Genomic DNA, 21,515 nt, shown 5'->3' with positions numbered 1-21,515 from the left:
AGCATATACATGGCCTATCTCAAAAAATGAAGGAACTGGAATTTGAACGTGATTAAAACTGACTGTATATCACTTGGTCTCTACTCTCAAGATCACAATCATATTTATTTGTCTTTATCTTTGCTTTTTAAAAATTAACCTGCTACACAAATGGAAAAAAACACTTTTGAGGGGCACAGCTATCTGAATCTAGCGAAATTGCTATTATAACCTAGTTGCCATATATGCCTTCTGGGTACATTTTCAAAAGAATTTGCACAAGTTATTATAATCAAGTCACTATGTACATATGTTTATCCGTATGAAAAAAAGTTGCAAATTTTCTTCACAAATATATTGATATCTGCTGATTTAGAAGATGACAATGTATGCCCCCCAGGTTCTATGTATCTGTACATCAAATTAGGGCATCCTTAAGATCTAGAGTAGCAATCTTTTAAAAACAGTGAGTAGCTATATTGACTCATACGATCTATTTGCATGAATGAGTAATTGTGAGAGTAAGGATTTTCAAGGTTTTCAATTCAACAAAGAATTTGTGCTTTGTGTTAAGCAAATGCATCTTTCCATTGACTGCAATGAGACTACTCAAATGCTTGAAGTCAAGCACATGCTTAAGTGCTTTGTGAAATTGCAGCTTTATTTTGTACTACTCCCATAGCTGTGTGGATACTACAATGTTAACAGTGGGAGAAAAATTATAAAAATTCACTTTTAACACTTCTATAAACTGCTTGCCAAGAGCTAAGTGATGGTATATATTAACTCTTCATTTAATTCACTTACATTAAACTAATTCATGATAAGGTACTCTTATTCTGGAATAAGAGCATCTACGCATGGAGTTAATTAGGAAGAGTTTTTCAGATTTAAACCTACACTCTCTGGACTCATCTACACAGCAGGACTGTTGCCAAAATAAACTATGCAACTTGAGCTACGTCAATTGTGTAGCTTAAGTCAAAATAGCTTATTTCGGCTTTTTGTGCTGTCTACATCGCAGGAAGTCCAAGGTAGAGCACTCTTCTGCTGACTTCCCTTATTGCTTGTGAAATGAGGGTTACAGGAGTTGGAGTATGAAGTTCTCCAGCTCACCGTTATGTCAAACTAACTGCCAAAATAACGCAGCCTTCTTTACTCCAGATTAAATTGCATACGTGGACAAGCCCTGAGACGACATTATTTTTAGAAAATATACAAGGTATTAGCTGTTGTCAAAATAACACAAGTGGTGTACTTCCTTGGTTTTATTTCCTTCTTTTGCATGTATTAATTTATTCACAAATTATCAACATTCACTTATTCACAATCGGTCTCCCAGTCTTTACAGTGCATTACTAGAGTGATGTGATTGTTAACAGGAAAGTAAACAGAGAGCTCTAATCCCTCTTCATTCGCTTTTGTGCAAACATTGTGTATGCTGCACTGGAACACCAACACTTTAGTGCATGTTTAGTGGAAAAATAGTATATTTTAGTAAATGCAATGCAATTGAGAAGAAAAAGGTTCCTTTACATTTCACCTGTTTTGATCCTTACTCTCATTTTGGAACATTCTGATATGAATTCGATGCACAGGACTACTTACCAACTTTTTCAGATTCTCATAATAATATCTGTATTATTAATTAATGATTATTAATAATCCATTACAGTTATTATATTGAATGGTGTCAATATTTAGTTGCCACTGAGAACGAGTGAACTGGTGCATCCTAGTAGCTTTGGTGAAGGGAAGAAAAAATTATTTCAGTGCACACACCTCCCCTTCAATCCTTTCCTCCCACCTTTTCATAGTACTTGACCTCGTAGTCCAAGATGATTCCATTAGGCTGCTCAGGTTCTTGCCAAGAGAGAGAGACACTATTTCGGGATGTCCGCTCTTTCCTAATTGTTGTGATGGGGGATGGGGCTGTAAGAAGAGGAAGGTAGGGAAGAGAGAAAAAGCAAATGGAGTTTATCACTGTTCTAATCCTTGGCAAGGCGGTATTGTTTCCATTTAAAAGACTCCTGAGTATAAGTCTGGCCCTGTATCAATACTCAGCAGCTGGGTTATAGTCTTGATACACATGCCTTGAGGCATACTGGCCTGAAGGAAAGCGAGCTGAGACTTTGCCTTACTGGCGGACTAGTGGCAAGACAACAGATGTTTTCAATCTGCTACTATAATGTAAGCAATAAAATACATTTGATATAGTAAAAAATTCCCCCAAATAACAGTACTACCTATTTGTTATAATGTTGCAGTATTATTATTACCAGGCTCCGCAGATCATTGATAACATTTTCATATACAAGGATATGACAGGACTGGAATACATTACATACAAGGAGTCTTATGGTATCCAAAGTTAATAATAATCATCAGCATATTGCAGAATACATCCTTTTTTATTAGAGTATTTGGTAGGGATGCCCCTGAGGCAAATAATTCCCACACACATCACATTTCCTTTACAGTGTTCCTTTTTAAAATAAAAAAAAATCTAAAACTCAAAGTACATGTGATTTAACTTACACTGCCAGTAATTTTATTTGTGAGATACATTAATCACAAATACAGATGACAAGCTATGGCATGCCACCCACTAACCACTATCCAAAACCTGGAAGTACTAGAGGTCTGGCAGTAAAAATCCTGATCTCATGAGATTTCCAACATAAAGAATTTCAATTAAGCTTGAAACCATCATTTTTTGGATGCTTTTCCAAACCAGTACTGAAATCCTGGACTCTTGAAATCTAAGGCAAAACTTCCATTTACTTCACTGGGTTTATTCTGTCAAGGTTTGGCCATCATAAGTTAGGCAAGTTTGATAGTTTTGCTGTTTGTATATTTGTTAAGTTCAGCTATTATCCATTCCCAAGTATTAGCATAGTGCTCTTAAGTTTGCATTTCCAGTGCTGCAGAAGAACATCTAAATACCGGGTATATTGCTCTGACTAAAACAAACAAAACAAAGAAATAAAAACTGCATTTCAAAAACCATACTTGATTTTGTTAATTTATTTAAAGGACTAGAACAGAGAAAAATACGACCACCAGTGTCAAACACTTTACCTACAATATTTTTATATACAATCTCATATACTCCCTAAATTTGCATTTCAGAAATGCTCTCTCAATTCAAATCTAAGTAAACATGTATCTTACAGTTAGGCTGCTAATTAATCTGGATTTTGGGGGGCATGTGAGGAACCTATCATAATTTTTCCTCATATTGACCAGATGTACAATCTCATTATGGTTGTTGAAAAACATTAAGCAAAGTATATAGGATTGGTTTGTAATATACATCATTGAATAATTCCACATTTGCATAAATAGGTCAATGCTAGAGGCAAAATATCAGTGTGATTAGACTTGGGACTGCTGTAGTACAGAAACTCCTATGTTAAGTCATCCCCTCCTGTTTGCTGCGTTTATGCCCTTGTAAGTCATATTTATGCCTTTCTAATTAATGGTATTTGTCATTTTTGTGTTTGAACAGCATATCAAGCCCAGTACCCCAGCTGGTATGGTTTCTCATTAAGTTAACATTCATGAAAATTATTAATAGTTAAATGATTAAGAGAAATGGCTTTTCTCTAATAAATTATTGTAAGATTTACTATAATATGTTGTTGAGACAGATCTAAATAATCATATGTACTTCTGTACATAGTGGTCATATTAAAGCTTTCTGATATACAGTAATTCTCATTTAACACGTGCCCGCTTAACACATTTTTGCAATAGCATGATTTTTTTTTTAGGGAACGTTTTTTGAATTACACGACCATCCCTGGAATAACATGATTTCCCCAGCTGGACCATTGCTGGCAGCTGCGTGGGGCTTCCCCCACCTCCCTGCAAAGCAGTGGAGGGCTCGCCGCTCACCGCGCCGTTCCCCATCAACCCCCCCCCTCGCCGGACGCAGTGCGGGTCCCAGCAGACCCATCACAGGGGCATACTCCCAACCCAATCCCCCTTCCCTCTCCTCCCCTTTCCTTCCCCAGAGCCAAACGTCTTCCATCCCTGCTGTAACCCAGTCCCCTTTCTCCCCCAATCCCCACCTTTTCCATTATTTTCAATGGGGAAAATTGACCCCGCATAACACATTTTCACTTAACACGATAATTTTCTGAAACATATCTATAGTGTTAAATGAAGAATTACTGTAATTGTTAAAAATACATTTGTTAAACATTTCTTATAATGTGTAATTTAAAACTTTTTTATACATCTCTGTGGATTTTACAAGTAACATCTCATGCCAGTTTATTAGAAATGTGTTTGCTATGCATTTATCAATGACAATTTACATGCATATAGTTTCTCTCTGCCCTGTGGATCCTGAAGCACCTTAGAAACTATCTAGTGTACATACATAGCAGTTAAGAGGTATATTCACAATTCTATCGAATTGATGAGAGAGGAAAATTTAATCCCAGCAAAAATGCTATCAGACATATTTCTATAGAACTTTAATGTCCAAACACAGTACTAGTCTCTTCTGAAACATTCAACCCACAGCATAGTGTATCTCTATAGCTGACTATACCTGGATATAATCTTGCAGCACTTTAGGGTATGTCTACACTACAGCATTATTTCGAAGTATCTTATTCTGAAATAACGCATCTACACACAAAATGCATTTCGAAATAGCGCATCCATACTGAGTGGATGCTGATTCGCATTTAAGGCTGGCTGGAACCATGTCTGGCAGGGCATCAGGTCAGGAGTTACTTTGTGTGGCTGCTGCCTGAGTCTATCTAAGGCCTGTGTTTAAAGGCTTTCCCTGCTTGCTTGCCTACCTCGATGAGGGATAGCAAAGCATTTTATCTCTGTGTGCTCTGGTTGCCCTCACTTAGGACACCACAGCACTCTGCAACATGGAGCCAGAACTGCCCCTGGGCACTCTGGTGCTTCTCATGGATGTGTTGCTGTGAGCCTGGCTACACCATCTGCAGGATGCCATCCGGGAGGGTCATCGGGGGATTGTCTGTATCCAGGAGGCCCTGTGGGAGAGCTTCCACCCTGAGGAGCACTAAGAGCCTCCCTGGTCTGCCCCACTGGGGGCTTGTGCCTCATTCCTCCCTCACGTCCTTCCATTTACCCCTCCCTAACCCCCCTTCCTGATGTCAAATAAAATACACGTATTTTCATGAATACAAACTCTCTTTATTTAACAAAACTGGGGGGGGGGGATGAAACTCTGGTGAGACTGGAGAAAGGAGGCGGGAGAGGGGAGAAGAGACGATGGGAGAGGGAAGGGGAAAATCTGGAAGGGGGAAGCTAGGGAAAGAAGGGGGGGGGGAAGCTCAGGGCTCAGGATTGGGGAGGTCTCACTGGACCACCTTGATTTTCATGCAAACCTGCTCCTGGGTTTGCCTCTGGTGGCCAGGCTGGCAGCTATCCTGCCATAGACGGCCACGTTCCTCCATCTAGTGCGGAGATCATGGATGTTGGGGACGTGCCCCCCAAACCTGAATAAGGTCCATGATCTCCACCCTGGACCAGGACGCTGCCTTCCTTCTCTGGGCTGTGGCAGGCTCCTGGGAGCTGGCAGACTGCTCCAGGGGAGTGGAGGAGGGCTGGCTGCCAGTGGCTTGCTGGCTCATGTTTTGGGGCTCTGGGTCAGGGGCAGTGACTGCTGGCTCAGGGCTGGCAGGCTTGGAGCTGGCACAGGCACTATGACCAGAGTCTACCCCTTTAAGGGCTCTGAGGAGCGGGGAGGGAGAAGAGTGTTCTTGGCTGAGGCTGGAATGGCCACCAGGGCACCCTGGGAAGGCTGGAGGCCCCCTATTTCGAAATAAGTGTCTACACAGCACTTATTTAGAAATAGCTATTTTGAAATTGGCATTATTCCTCGTGGAATGAGGTTTACCAATTTTGAAATAAGCCCTCCGCTATTTCTATTTAATTTCAAAAAAGCGGTTTGGCTGTGAAGATGCTAGGATAGTTATTTCGAAATAATGGCTGTTATTTCGAAATAACTTTGGTGTTTAGACATATCCTTAGAGATTAACAAAAAAAAGGTAGATGGTATCATAAGCTTTTGTGGACATGGTCACAAAAGCTCATGATACCATCTACATTTTTTGTTAGTCTCTAAGGTGCCACAAGAATATTGGTTGTTGTTTTAAGTTTTTTCCAGGCACAAACTAACATGGCTACCCCCCTCTGAAACTTTTATACCTGGGTATGGACCTCACCTGACAGGAAAACCAGAAATTTCAAACCTGATGTTTAAACTACTAAGATGCCTCCTTTAACAGTGCTGCAAATGTTACTTCATTAAAAAAAATATTAACCTCCAGCTCCTGCAGAAATAGCTTGTCTAGACAATTTGGGGAGTAGTTGTTTGTTTTTAAAGATTAACTGAATTCTCCATATTTTGGGGCAGAAAGAAGTTTAAACAATAATAAGAGTGGAAATTACTTTTTAAAGAAATGTTCTGTTTTCTAGATAATCTGAGAATGGGGTGTCCAGTCTGTCCTTGGAAATAGGGAATGAGTAGGTGGGAGGCAGCAATTTAGACTTAAGTCCCTTCTTAGGTCCCTAAGGAAAAGTCTACACTGCAGAGCTATTTTGGAATACCAGAAGTATCCCAAAATAGCTATTCCTTGTTTATTGAAACAGCCTGTTATTTCAAAATGGATTTTGAAATAATGGGAGGCTTATTCTGACACCCCAGTAATCCTTGTAGAGGGCATTTCGGAATAGCAAGTTATTTTGAAATTACAAAATAAGCTATTTTGAAATACACTTGAAATAAGTTACGCAATTTGTGTTGAGCAAATTGCACAGCTTATTTCGAATGAAGGGTACTGTGTAGACGTACCTTAAGTCAGAAAATCATTCCTATTTAGGACATCACTTAAGCACATGCCTAAGTCCACTGCAGTGAATGGGACTTACATGTGTTTTAAGTTAAGCATGTTTCTAAATGATGTCCTGAATAGGAATAGATGTAAGTGTGTGCATAAGTGCTTTCCTGAAATTGATTCCTTAGTTTGAATGAATTTCAGATTTTGCCACCTATCTCTATTTGTGTGGAATTGTGTCTGGGAACTTTTCTACATGTTCCCAGAGTGCATTTTAATAAGTCGTGAAAAATGAAATATATTTGAAAAACATTTCTTTAAAAAGGTGACCGATTTTCAGTTCTTAAAATTTGCTTGTACCTCTTTTGAATGCAGTGGAATTTATTGTGCTCTCATGCGGATACAAAATAGCATTAATGCCATTAAAATCAGTACAGCTTTATCAATGTAAAGCTAATAGTTTCTCATAAAAGAACCAAAGTAAATGAGAGGAGAAACTGGCCCAAGACTAGAGGCAACCAATTAGAGGAATCAATTAGTTTTTTAGAAGGCACACCAAGCCCTAATATGGCAAATCTATTCTTCACGTATTATGAACAGCACAGTTACAGAATTCCAATTGTTTCACATTACATGAAATCCAGCAAAAATGAGAAGTGGGTTCACTGCCAATATAAACTATTTTTAAGAAGATGAGAACATCAGTGATATGCAAATTCTATAGGCCCTTCAAACCTTAAGAAGAGGGAACTTGAGAATTCCTCTCGAACCTGAATATTCTCAGTTACCAAAAATAATGTGCCCTTCCAGTGGAGGACTGGTTCAAATTAAAAACAAAGAAATAAGAATCAATTTCTTAATATGCCATTTGGATTTTACTTTCTGAAGTGCTAGAAGGTTTTGAATATACTTTATCAAATGAAGCCTTTTTGGTCTATGTAAACACAGACTATTTTATCAGTACAGTTTGCTAAAATTGGCATTTTGTGAAGTGGATTGTGCAAACATTCATTTAACACAACAAAATGAAACTGTTTTACTTAGGAAAATGTATACAGATTTCAAGATAAGACTTAAGAAAACTGTTTAAGTTAAGACATGTAAACTTCCACTGGCTTTGGTGGGTGTTGGATAAAGCCTCATATATCAGTGTATTAATGTTTGTATTGAGGGTGTGATGTATCTATTATCAACCTCAACTTTCTCACGATATGGGATTTGTGTTTTTTGAGAACAATCTTATCACATATGTATCTCGTGAGTGAGTACCAAGAGATAAATTTTCATTCATGAGTAAAGAAGATTGTATATTTTCAATACACATGTGCAATGTGTACATCCATAAAACTATTATTTGTCTATGTACTGTATGACTGGTTTATGACCACTCTATGCTGCTAACATGCACTAACATAACTCACAATATTAGGGGAACTGAGGCAAGATGCAATATAGATTTACTAGGGGAAATGTACTTTGTGCATTCAATATTGTTAGGTGGACTTTGGTGGCAACTAGGGACTTGGATGTTGAAAACGTAACTAATTGTATGGACTGTAGAGATTCAGGGAGCTTAAGCTCAGAAGTGTAAAAACCTTTTCACTCAGAACTGTTAAAAGTGTAAGTGAATAGCATGAAGGGTAGGAGAGAGGACAATAAAACTCTGCTGAAATTGATTTCCCAGAGAAACTGACCCCAACAGATCATTTGTTTTCTTCCCGTTTAATAGCAGATGTATATAAATCTACTTATTGACTTTTTTATTCCTTGGTTATTGTTTTCATATGTGACTGGTTTACAGATGTACATACTGTAAGTGAAATTTCCTTTTCCTAAGAGAGGGAAAGTTCAGAATTAACTTCAGGAAGCCATGTATATGCAACTAGTGAAATGTTTAAAGTCATCTTGTTCCTTGTTTAGTCCTGCTGGTCACAAATTACACTTCATTAAAAATCTCATAAAGTTACATAGGATTTAAATCTAAAAAAAAAAAAATGTGGGTCATTGTCTTCAAACAATGATGAACCCACTTGGCATGCAAAATTGTATCTTTAAGGATAAAACATTTCAAGTAAGTTCAGGTAGCATGGGTGGAAAATTAGTGATTTGGACAGGATTTATTCAAGAGTGCGTAGGAGGCCCAGGAAGAGCACTAGCTACTGAACATGTTCCATGAATGCAGGTTTTCATTGAACTGGTTTTTTCTTAAGAGACTGTTTTCATTTATTGTGATCTGACGACATTATCATCTAATCTTGAATAAACCCTATCCCATTTCCTAGAGACACCATGCCTCCTGTCTCTATAGGGAATCTCTAAAGAGACTGGCATGGCAGGATGTATTTTAAATAAATTTATGTTTTTAAATTGAGGGTTTGGTTGCTTGGGTAATGACATACTGAGTCTCCCCTCCCAACGTCACTATTTTCATCCCAAATCTGTAGTGACAACAAGACACCACCAGCTGGAGTCTGATTGTGAGCTACCTAAAATGAGTTGAAGATCACAATCCAATTCTCAAGCGTATCAATGTCAAAATTGCAAATACCACTACCAATCATTGGCAATCTTGCTGGAAGGCCTAGTGGAGAGACCAAAAACTGAATTAACATGAAGTAAAAAAATACTTTCCCACATATAGGTGGTCCCCACAGAATGCAGAAGGCACATTCAAATCATAGAATCATAGAACCCTAGAACTGGAAGGGACCTCGAGAAGTCATCGAGTCCAGTCCCTGACCTCTCGAGGTCCCTTCCAGTTCTAGTGTTCTATGATTTGAACGTTCCTTCTTCATTCTGTGGGGACCACCTATATGTTAAAAAGTATCGTTTTACATAGAACAGCCTAGGGAAATGTGCATGTTTCCAGTGCTAGTGGTTTATTTTTGTCTGGCATCTTTCACAAAAAATGATTTTTTTTCCTTTCTCTCTCAAAAACAAAAAACAAAAATTTCTCTTTCAGCTTGACTTTAGAACAAGGAGAAACCAATATAGGGATGGTTTAGTGACTGAGCTCTCACTTTTTGATTTATCCAAAACACCACTATCTACTGGCATTGTATTTGTTCAGCAGTCCTACATAATGGAAGTGGAGGTACATCCGTATGCCTTAGTAACTTTTATTAAAATTTTCTCTTTAAGAACCATTGCATTTCTCTTCGGATGTGTGACTTTCTTCCCCATCTCCCTCCTTCTCCCCTCCATCCCAGGTTGGTATCTAACAATGGTTTATTCTTTACCATTGCTTATAAAAATCAGGAGTTGAAATATTTTAAATAGGGAACTTTATTTGATTGCATTACAATGTACTCCCTTAATGAACTGCAGTTAAACAAGCTGCCACCATATATAATATTTTGCTAGAACAAGTCATTACAAGGTTAAGCACATTCCAAAGAGGGTACAAACAGAACATTGTGTCAGGTGGCTCATAAGGCTTGTGGAAGAGAAAGGAAATCATTATATTTTAATGACAACTTTGGAAACCTGCTAAACCCTACACCTCCTTCTCCCAGATACAATCACCCCACTCTTGAGTGTTGCACACACACAGACCTTTACCCTTTAATCTCCAGGATATGTAGTTAAACTAACACTGTACTTTTGAATGTGTTTTTGCACCTTTTGTTTAAGTACTACATACTCAATATATTTTTATGACATGCACTGTGAAATGTTACCTGAGTCTGTATAGTCATTAAGTGATCATCAAACTGAATGGAATTCACCCTTCTTTCTTTTTTTCTCCAGACAGCTGGAACTTGGGACTGTATCAAGCCCCAGATCCAAGAGCATCATGTCAGCATACAGAGCTCTTACCCTGGACCTGGCTCAAAACTTTGGTGGGACACACTGAAACATATGGAAAGAGTAGTAGTTTCTGAAAGAGGCTGTCAGGAACTAACAGTTTACACTAAAAGAAAAAAAAGATCTAATGGTAGGAGGAAAAAGGATGTTAACAGGGGACATGTTAACATTGGAAGAAACGGAACACAAAGCCAGATTGTAAGGGGCTGGTTTAGGTTGTATCCCAAACGAGGCTTGTTTCCTTAAAATCCTGTGGCTGTGTTTGTGTTTTGTTCAAGTCATTCTCCAGTCCTGAGGATAGACACCTGGGAGGAACGCTTTCTGTGTAAAGCCACTGGCTATTGGAACTTGCCAGCTAAATCAGCAACTTCTGGGATAATGTGGAATAACGTATTCTGTTCTGAACAGGTGTGACATTCTACAAAAATGTTACATTTAAACTATTTATTTTAGACATTTTAAAAGGAATTTTCTCACTCGTTCACTGCATGGATACCCTCTTGCCTCACAAATAGGAATGCTCAAATGTATTCTTCAGAGGAGTGGACCATAGCAGTAGACTGCAGGCTCTGGGATGACAGCAGGCATTTCAAAATGACAAGAAGGAAAAGAGAGGAGGTGGGGGGAGGGGAGGCAAAAAAGAAAGCTTAACATAGGAATGGCACTAAAACACAGCTGGTTACTTTCACTCTTAAGCAAAGAGGAAAGCGACATTCTGGGCAGCAGCTGTCACCAGACAAAGGAGTATCAGGGCTAATTTCTTACCCTAACAATTAGTTTATAAATTAAAACCAACTTTATTAAGTTGCGCACTTTCACATGCTCCAATATCTCTCACTCTCTCTGATTTTGCTCTTTTTAAATACCTGCTGCACTACAGACACATTTCTTGACTTATTCATGTGCTTAACATGTGTGTGATAAATCATGGACGTGCCATGTCCATTTGAGAAATATCAGGCTACACAAGGCACTCACTTCAGAAACTAAAAATTATGGTGCAGTTGTTATTTCAGAGAAGGGAAAAATCATGTATGCTTTCATAAGATTTCATCCAAAGGTACACAGAATAGCAATGTTATTCATTCTAGTCTCTATAAGAAATGGGAATGGGCAAGAAAGAGGAATGGAAAGTTTCTCACCTTTTCATATTTTCACTCAATATTTATAAGGCTATTTCAATTAACACACCAATTGAGCTTCCCCTGCCCAATCCCACTGTCAAGTTGCTGCATGCTTTCCTACAGTTTTGTGCCTCCTGGTGAGAGCTTTCAAGAAAGAGTGAATTATTCACCGTGACTGCAACACCAACTGTGGGATGCTTACTAGGCTATTGCTCTCCAGGAAACTAAATTATCACTTCAGTTGGAAAAATTCCCTCCGATTTCTTAGAAATTTCATTAAGAACTCCTTGCGTGTGTGCCAATATCTTAGACTGAACTCCGGCCCTGAGAAAATGGGTGATTCAAGATTGCTGAGACAAACACTTTTCTGCTCTGAGCAGCAGCCCTGAAGTCCTTTTCGCAATCTGCCAGCAAATGTAATCAAAACGGCTTCACTCTGGTTCTAGAATGTTGGGGGTACAAAGTATACAGAAGCAATGTAAAAATGGTATTTTTTTATTATTTTAGAGACATTCTTCTCTTTACCTCCCCCCCATCCCCCTTCTGTTCTGAAATTTGATTTGTCCTTTTCATATGTGTGTATTTTTTTTTAATTGTATCCTCTGGTATATTCGGTTGTGACAATTTTCTTCCACTATTTGATCTGAGGCAGTGGGTCTGGGCCACGAAAGCTCATCACCTAATAAACCATCTTGTTAGTCTTTAAAATGCTACATAGTCCTGTTTTTTGTTCTCTTTCACTGTGCCTCTCTGCAATTCTGTGGTAGTTCACAATTTCACCAATGCAGGTGACTTCGCAGTTTTTACTGCAGTACACACTGTCTCTGAGTGATACTATCCTTTCAGAGAACAGCTACCTACCAGCTTCAGCTTTAGACGATTTAATCAGCATGAGCCGTATGCATGGGTAAACTGCAGCTAACACATGTAACCTCCTTTGGACTTCATTTCATAATAAATGAAAAGTGCCTTCCACTATTCTAAGCACAGCTTTCATTTTGAGCCACATCTACCACTGGCATAGTAGATTACCCATGTCAAAAGTCTAGAGAATAAGTTTGATGAGGTGATCCCCCTGAAGTAACGTAAGTTACATCAACATAGAACACTCTCTTGTCAAGATAGCTTTTTCCTCTTATTGAGGTGGAGTACAGTATTCATGTTGATAGAGCTGCACCCATATAGCATGGTAGTGAAGCTGGGCCATCAGACTGACAAAGAACAATAAGGCTCACTAACCAAATTCCAGATAAGCATTCAAAAAAATGGAGGGTTCACAGCTTCAAAACAATAATTTCACTTTAAATGGGGAGGTTCTTTTTGAGTCCTGCAGACTTTATGAACACAAATCTCCTCTTAGCTGCAGTGGAAGCTAAGAAATCTTGGCCAAAAACTAGTAGAGGGATGGGTGTTTGCACCTGTGGATTAAAGAAACAGGTAGTTTTAGAATTGTCTTGATTCTAGAATTCTCTAGAATGATTCAGCGTGCAAGCGGTCTAATAAAGACAAGCTTCAAGAGACAACGCCAGTTGTTGCTTTAAAAAAACCCAACAATTCAGAGGTATACTTATGGACTCTCTCATTCGTGACTCACCTTGCAATATTAGTGCTTGCATTGAAAAACAAATTAATAAGATGAATAAGGGACATTTATCCAGAGAATATGTGTTTCTTGCCTTAATTTCTTTCTTTTTTTATTATTTTAACAAACTGATGTGTTTACCTATTCTGTGTCACATGACTTCACATTGAAAACTTAAAGAAATCATAGTAAGGCATAAATGGATATATGGATCAATGTTGTTGACAATTATCCATTGATATCCAATCTACCATTCCAACACCTCCACTTACAAGACAAGAAGCATGAGAGTAAAGGCATGAGAGATGATGGGCATCCGGAAGGAACCAAGACACAAGCTCCATATTGGACTCTCAGAGATGAGTGGATTTCAGACACACACTGTTGTTTGTGGCTTACACTGATCTCTTCAATGTGCCAAAGTTCAAATCCAGGGCATAGTTCCCCTAAGGCTTGTGGGGGTTGGAATCAAAGGTTTAGAAGGGGATCATCTCTGTCCAATAACAGTGAGAGCATGGAAGACACTTGCTACATTTTCCTTTTTCCATTGCTACAGGTTGAGTGTTTGAGTTAAATTGATCCTTGAGCAGCCCCAGGGCTAAACTGTAAAACACATTTGAAAAGCGTAAAATCCTTATTTATGCCAGGAATCTTTGAAACTCAAAAGATAAATGTCATTCAAAAAACAAGCATGTCCTAGGCATCCAATATGTAATGGGGCACAGCTGTAATAACAGTCACTGAACCACAGGCTCCCCCCTACATCATGTCACAAGTTGACTTTTAATAAGTCTATCTTCTGGTCCTTTTTATAAGGGCCATTGGGAAAGAAAGAAATATATCATCCACCAAACATCTGTGGCTTTGTCATATTGTGTCTCTTAAAAGATATATTTACTTAAGGGACCTGTCTTCGGATATAGACGGTAAAGAGCATACAACCATCACTAAAAATGGATTTTATTTAAACAGAGAACAACATAGTTTGTATGTGAGTTCCAGCCGTCTGGAGAAAAGAAGAAAGAAGGGTAAATTCCATTCAGTTTGATGATCACTTAATGACTATACCGACTCAGGTGACATTTCACAGTGCTTTTTAGTGTAATAGAAAAAAAACACGTATTTACACAAAGCTGTAATAGTTCCTCAAAATAAAATTAGGTGTACTTCTGACATTTCTAATAGAGCTCAAGGCCTAACTCACTTCCATATGTCTTAGATATCTTTGTGTATTCCCCCAAGCCACCAGGCACAAGGAAAGCAAAATCATAAGTCTGAGGTGATTTTGAGAGTTCGCTCCAGATGTCCCATAGATTTCTGCATTGCAATAGGGTTTTAAAAGTAAAGGATTGTTTTACATGTTTATTTCCAAGGTAAAGTCTGATCTGGGAGAGTAGTTTGATAATCTGCACTTCAGGACAGTAGACAAAGTTATAACCCAACCACCAGTTCTCATCTGCAGCCATTTATCCCCCTACTTTGCCAATGATGCCAGCCTTGATGTACCCATCAGTTTTGCCTTAAAACATCCCTGTACATTTTTTCCTATCAACTTTCATGCATGGCTATTCTAGTTCACCAAGCTACCACAGCTCTCATCTTGCAAATCCTTCCAAAAAAACCATTTATTTTGCGTTTCAAACTTCAAAATGTTGATAATTCAAAAATATTACCAGACACATAAAGAGATTGAATACCATGTCACCTCTGTATTGGACTCAATGCCCCAATGTATTTACTGCCACTGAAGGATTTGATTTTAAAAGATGAGATTGACTGCACAGAATTTTGAGGAAAGAAATGTCATGTTAGTAATGGGCCCTAAGCTAGCAATAACATACAACAGTTTTATGGTTTTTTTCTAGAACATCATTGATACTTCCTCTTCACATTTTGCAGAAGAAAGTTCTATCCTGTTTAACTTTTATTCACATCACATTAGGGCACCATCCTGCTCTCTGGTGCTCACTTGAAAACCTCAATTCATACATACTACTTTCCCTTTGGGTCTTGAACACATCTTAACTTTCTCTGATTGGATCAGCATAAACCTCAGACTCAGCTTTGTGGCCCATAAATAACTGGGAACGTAAGTTTAAAGTCGGACTTTCTTCAAGATCTAACCCCAGTAAAGTAGGATTCACATGACTCTGCTCATGACAAGGAAACATGAAACCGTGAGCACAGGAAAAGTGAAGTTCTTTAAAACATTCAAATGACTTGTAGTGGGAGACTATTTACAGTGCTGGTCCAACACTAATTCTATGCATGTACGGAGAGAGGAATGTCAGAATCATGCTTAATTCTAAGAATGAATGGTATTTTTCCCTCAGAGCCGTAGGAAAGAAATTGAGACCACTCTGCTTATCCCGAAAGTCTCACACCTGAAAAAAGGATGCCAAATCAGTTCTCCTCACAGGTTTTAAAATTCATTCAGTTGGATGTTGTTATTTATTTATATTATCGTAGCACTTAGGGGTCCCAATTATAGACCAAGTCCCTACTGCACTAAGTGCTGTACAAATAGAACAAAAAAAGACAGTCCCCAGTCACAATGATGAACTGAGGGGGGGGGGGGGGGAGGAACACTTGGCTCTCATTTCTCCATGCTCCTCAGGAGTATCCTTTTCCCATGCCATGGCTATGCCTGGAATTCCGCTCCTCTCCTTGTGAGCTAAACTTCCTCTCTTCTCATGTCTTCAAATCTCTCCTCAAGTCATATTTCTTCCATGAGGACTTTCAACATTGAATTTCCACATATAGCATATTTACATGCACACACAATTAATCTCCCTCTCTGGAAGGTGTGTTACCTCTCTGATTTAGACTGCCTGCATCTGATATGGATTCTAAACTCCCAGGCCATGTCTTCCTCTGTGCCTGCAAGTGCTCAACATATTATCTGGGCTCAGTACATAAAGAATACAATACGGCATATTTTTCCCTAATAGCATGAAGCATGCAAGGACTATTGGGTGCATCACAGGTCTAGAATGTACTTAATGTCATATCAATATTTGCTACATGGTCGCAAATGTCAACGTTTACATTGTATTCTTGAAGTTACATTTATGCAATAAATACACTGCCGGTCAGTTTCCTATTAACTCTAGATTAGAGACTGCAGTAAGTATTCTGTCTGAACTGTAAAACAATTTGTGCCCCTAACAGATGTCAGATGAGGGATTTTAGAAAGCAGAACATAAATGATTGGCACATTGTATTAATCACACTCAGTGATCCAAGTCATATCTCATTTTGGGAGTCCTACCCTCTGAAATCTACAACAGACATAAGTCTGGAAGTAAGTGTGTTTAGTAGCATGGGGCACATCAGTTGAAGTGTATAAACCACCACAATTAACCACTTCTCAGAGGCACACAGTTGTGGAACTGTCAACAGTCTTTTTTGTCCTCAGTACATTGCTAAGTGGAGAATACTTCACATATTTTGAGAACGATTCAAAGTAAGATCTTACTTTAACACCTATTTGTGCATGGAGAGCTAATGGGATTAAAGATCAGGATATAGACAAAAGCAGAGAAAAGTATTGAGAAATCTGACCTCATGAGTGCAGAAGGCAGATCACATGGCTTTAGCTCCGTGGTCACCAACCAGTAGATCACGATCTACCCGTAGATCTCAGGGGCTCTAAGAGTAGCTCTTGAGCCCTCTCTGAACTGCGCGCCTGCACAGTATATTTACATTACATTTCCTCATTTGAGGAGCAGCTACTCACCAAGCAACAACATAGGTGAGTAGCTAGGTGGAATGGTGAGAGCTGGGAGGTCAGGAGGGCTGAAACACCGCAGCCAGCTGACTGCCCCACGCTCCAGCTGATCAGCGGCTTCTCCTCTGCGCCTGCCCACGTGGAGCTTGGTGCACCTTGGCTGAGCGCCATGGCCAGCTGGCTGGGCAGCCGCTTCTCTTCCCTCCAGCTCAGCTGCCCTGCACTCAGCCCAGGGAGGCTGGGTCTAGCTCCAGCTGTGCTGGAGTAAGCTTCCTGGGCTGAGCGCAGGGCAGCCGGGCGGGAGCGAAGAGAAGGGGCGGGGCGGTAGATCTTGGCTTGGTCTGTCACTTAAAAAGTGATCTTGGGTGTAAAAAGGTTGGAGACCACTGCTTTAGCTGAAACAAGCACCTTGGTTCCCTACAATCCAGAATTAAACAAGAAAAGATGATGTTACAGAGTAATTTTAAGTTCAATGAATCTGAATACCCAATAATTATACTACTAGTCTTAGAGGAATACAAAGCTCTTTGGTGTACAGGAATCTATTTTCCTGTCTTCTTTAGTGGAACTTTTATCAGGCTCAGGATAACTAAATTCTTCTTCTTCATGAGTTCCAGAAATGCAAAGGGTGTAAGAGAAATAAAAGAGAAATATAAAAGAAAAGAGAACTGATGATCAGCCAGAACCCTCAAAAGGACCCTGCAAAATGAGTTACTATATACAATATATCTTATTTTTAATACAGGTGGTACTTTCCTAAGCCATGGATGTTCCTGGATCAGAAAGCCCAGGGTCATGGAGGCCAGCAGCAGGCCAGGAGCCACGGTGCAGGAGGCTCAAGTGGTATGGGGAGCCTTGCACCGGGGAGCTCAGGTAGTGCAGCCAGGAGCCCTGTGGCAGTGGGCTCAGGTTGCACAGGGAGTCCTGCGGCATGGGAAGTCCTGCAGCAAGAAGCTCTGAGAGCGTAGCTGGGAGTCCTGGGGCAGAGGGGTCCAGCCAGGACCAGCAGCACAGGGATGGCCTGTTGGAGCTGGAAGCAGCACCTATGAGGAGCTGGAAGGTCGGTGTCAGGGGAACTCCCATGGTTCAAGCAAATTCCTTGTTTGGAACTGGTCAGTTCCCGAGGGTTCTGGACTCTGGAGGTCCAACCTGTAATCGTAGCTGTGCTGAGACACTCCAATTAGCAGAGGCCCTGGAGTACTACTGACACTGGACTAACTTATAGTAAGAGGAGTGCCGCAAAGAGCTCATAGTCTAAATAAGGGTGAGCAATAATTTTTGGGGGGAGCGGAGGCATTTAATGACTTTTGGTACGGGTTATGTTTGGCTCTACCTATGGAAGGAGCGTGGCCTCGGACAGAAGGGGTGGGGCTTGGGAATAGTCTCCCTCCAGACTTATCTGGGACCAGAGGCTTTGAATTAAAAACAAAGAAAAGGGCTTGCGGCTCCCAGCCCCGTTACTAGGCAGCTACCTGGGGTTGCTGCAGCTATTTAAAGGGCCCATGACTCTGGCCCCAGAAGGAGTAGTGCCATGACTGGGAGCTGGAAGCTATTTAAATAGGATCCTGCTGCCTAAGCCACCTCCTGGTAGCATGGGCTGCAGAATAAAAATAGAAAGCAGCCAAGTGCAGTCCGCGGGCTGGATCAAAGTGTTAGGCCAGATCCGGCCTCCGGGCCACATCTTGTCCAGCCCTGGTCTAAATGCATAACATATGGGAAAAAGGAATCACTATTTTATAGCTGAGCAATTGAGACAGGAGAGGTTGTGACTTTCCCAAGGAAGTTCTGTGGCAGATCCAAGAATTGATCTGAGATCTACTGAGTCCCAGTCCATGCATTAGTCAAGAGACCTTAAACAGAAATTACCATGTCTTTAGTCTGAGACTCTCAGTCTCTTTTAAACCTACTGCCTCTTAGACCTCATCCGTACCATCATCCAGGAGTCCTCCCTCCTCCCCCAGTCTCTTTCACTACAGTTGAACAAATGTTCCAGCCTCCACAACGCTTATCAAAAAGAGAGGTGTATAACAATAATAATAAACAAGTGCTGCACATTAGCAGAAGACAGAGTGGCTGTTAGTCCCAACTGTATCATGGAATCAGAATAATGTGCTCATTAAGTGGAATGGCATTCGGCAAGGTCATATATAATACAGTGCCTTTATGGGCTCTAGCCACATTAGAAAAATGACTGTGATCTGAAGTCATGTTCAACAAATGATTTCAAAAGTTTTTTCCCCTCACACAACTACAGGCAGTCCCCGACTTACGCGGATCCGACTTATGTCGGATCCGCACTTACGAACGGGGCTCTCTCGCCCCGGAGGTCGAGGTAGCGGATTGCTACCTGCGAGCTCCGGGGCGAGAAAGCCCCGTTCGTAAGCTGCTCCCATGCCCCGGGTCTGCTGGAGACCGTCTCCAGCAGACCAGGGGCACCGGGCGGGTTCCCGCGCTTCTGAGGCTTTGCCAGAGCAAAGCCTCAGAGGCACGGCACCCCGCTGCCGCTGCGGCTCTGCTCCCCGTGTCCCTGGTCTGCTGGGGGAGGGGGGGGCGCGGCTAGTGTGCCCCCCCCCCAGCAGACCAGGCTTTTGTTTTGGACCCTGGAGCAGAGCAGCTGGGGCGCTGCGGATTGGTCCTGCAGCGCCCGGTCTGGGCACTACTGGACCAACCCGGCAGCACCCCAGCTGCTCTGCCCCAGGTCCTGATTCAGCCGCCGCTGGTCAGTTTCAGCAGTGGCTGAATCAGGACGCCTGGGGCAGAGCAGCGGGGGTGCTGCTGGGTTGGTCCAGTAGCGCCGAGGAGCGGTGCTACTGGAGCAACCCAGCAGCACCCCAGCTGCTCTGCCCCAGGCGTCCCCAAGTCAGCCGCTGCTGAAACTGACCAGCGTTGACTACAGGAAGCCGGAGGCAGAGTTGCTCTGCCCCAGGCTTCCTGGAATCAGTGCTGATCAGTTTCAGCAGCAGCTGACTGGGGGACGCTTGGGGTTCTTAAGTTGAATCTGTATGCAAGTCAGAACTGGCAGTCAGTTTCAGCAGCGGCTGAATCTGGACGCCAGTTCCGACTTACATACAGATTCAACTTAAGAACAAACCTACAGTCCCTATCTTGTACGTAACCCGGGGACTGCCTGTAGATCAGCTGGATGCATAGCGTTTGTTTCCCATCCCTGGCAGTTACCTTGGTATGGTGAACATGCTTCTCAGTACATTGGTTTAATGTAGGTGGCTAATGGTTCCCATTCCCTGTTGCACTACACAGACATTATCACCTTAGGTTTCCTAATCATTCAGTCATTGATTCAACAGATAACTATTTAAACTATGTGTTGAAATTATATAAGGAACCTAAGCTGAAATATCCCTTTGATGAGCAAAGAACCAATGAACCAGCCCTACAATCCCTGGTACATACTGAAGCAAAATGCAGGACAATGTAGCACTTTAAAGACTAACAAGATGGTTTATTAGATGATGAGCTTTCGTGGGCCAGACCCACTTCCTCAGATCAAATAGCCAGATCACTATTTGATCTGAGGAAGTTGGTCTGGCCCACGAAAGCTCATCATCTAATAAACCATCTTGTTAGTCTTTAAAGTGCTACATTGTCCTGCATTTTGCTTCAGCTACCCCAGACTAACACGGCTACATCTCTATCACTATGGTACATACTGGCATGACATCCAGTCTTTTTTGTTTATCACTTTGCAGTGAGGAGTCCTTGGTAAATGAGATCTCTTCTCACCAATCATCAGTTTGATTGATGGGACCTTATCCTTTACAACCAAGCAAACCAGGCGCTCGCACATGCACATGCTCACACAAAACAGAGATGACTGAAAGCTGATGATGTATTTTTTGGGATTAAGAAAAGAGGCTTTTGGTTGCAAAACAATAATATAGTAAAGATATAGGAAGCCTGCCTTTTAGGCACCAACTTTCATATTTATTTGATCTATTTAAAGTTAACTTGGAACAACGTGGTCCTTGCCAAGGAATTTGGTAGTTGACAATTATTGTACCAGGGCTTTGGACACACTGATTCATATTGCCCAGATCTGAAGAAACTGTAAACAGTGTAAGTAATCTCGGGGGGCGGGGGGGGGGGGGCAGGGGTAACCCACAAGTGGAAGGTGTGAAGGTCAAAGATGGGATAGTTCACCGGCCTAATATGACGAAGCCAGTAGAAACCCCAGACTGCTGCTACCATTACAGTGAAGGCAGTGGACTCTGCTCACCCAACTTTGCTTTAAATGGCTGTATCTATGAGCTCTCGTCATGTTCCCACTTAGGTCCATTCCCTGCTCCAATCTTTGTTTGAGTATGAACAGCTGCACTTGATGCCTAAAGAAGCTACACAGAGCCATTTATGTTATGACCAATAGAAATTAAAAATAGAATGATTAATCACAATACACTTCCCTTGACAAAGCAAAGTTATTCTTCACAAATCACTTCCCTAGA

The 21,515-nt window shown here is 40.9% G+C and overlaps 1 protein-coding gene across 5 annotated transcripts in view; it reads right to left on the bottom strand.

The window, feature by feature from the left end:
• The window catches only part of EPHA3 (EPH receptor A3), a 322,951-nt gene that overhangs the window by 67,328 nt on the left and 234,108 nt on the right, over positions 1 to 21,515 (bottom strand). For all 5 annotated transcript variants that reach the window (XM_075908777.2, XM_075908769.2, XM_075908799.2 and 2 more), the window contains one exon: positions 1,787 to 1,911. In XM_075908777.2, coding sequence (XP_075764892.1) covers positions 1,787 to 1,911 — 125 coding nt within the window. The remainder of the gene's footprint in view (positions 1 to 1,786; positions 1,912 to 21,515) is intronic.

The sequence above is a fragment of the Pelodiscus sinensis genome, chromosome 1, assembly GCF_052426305.1.
Source record: "Pelodiscus sinensis isolate ZL-2025 chromosome 1, ASM5242630v1, whole genome shotgun sequence".
Lineage (NCBI taxonomy): Eukaryota > Metazoa > Chordata > Testudines > Trionychidae > Pelodiscus > Pelodiscus sinensis.
Note: the sequence above shows the minus strand (reverse complement) of the source record. Positions and strands in the feature narration are given on the sequence as shown.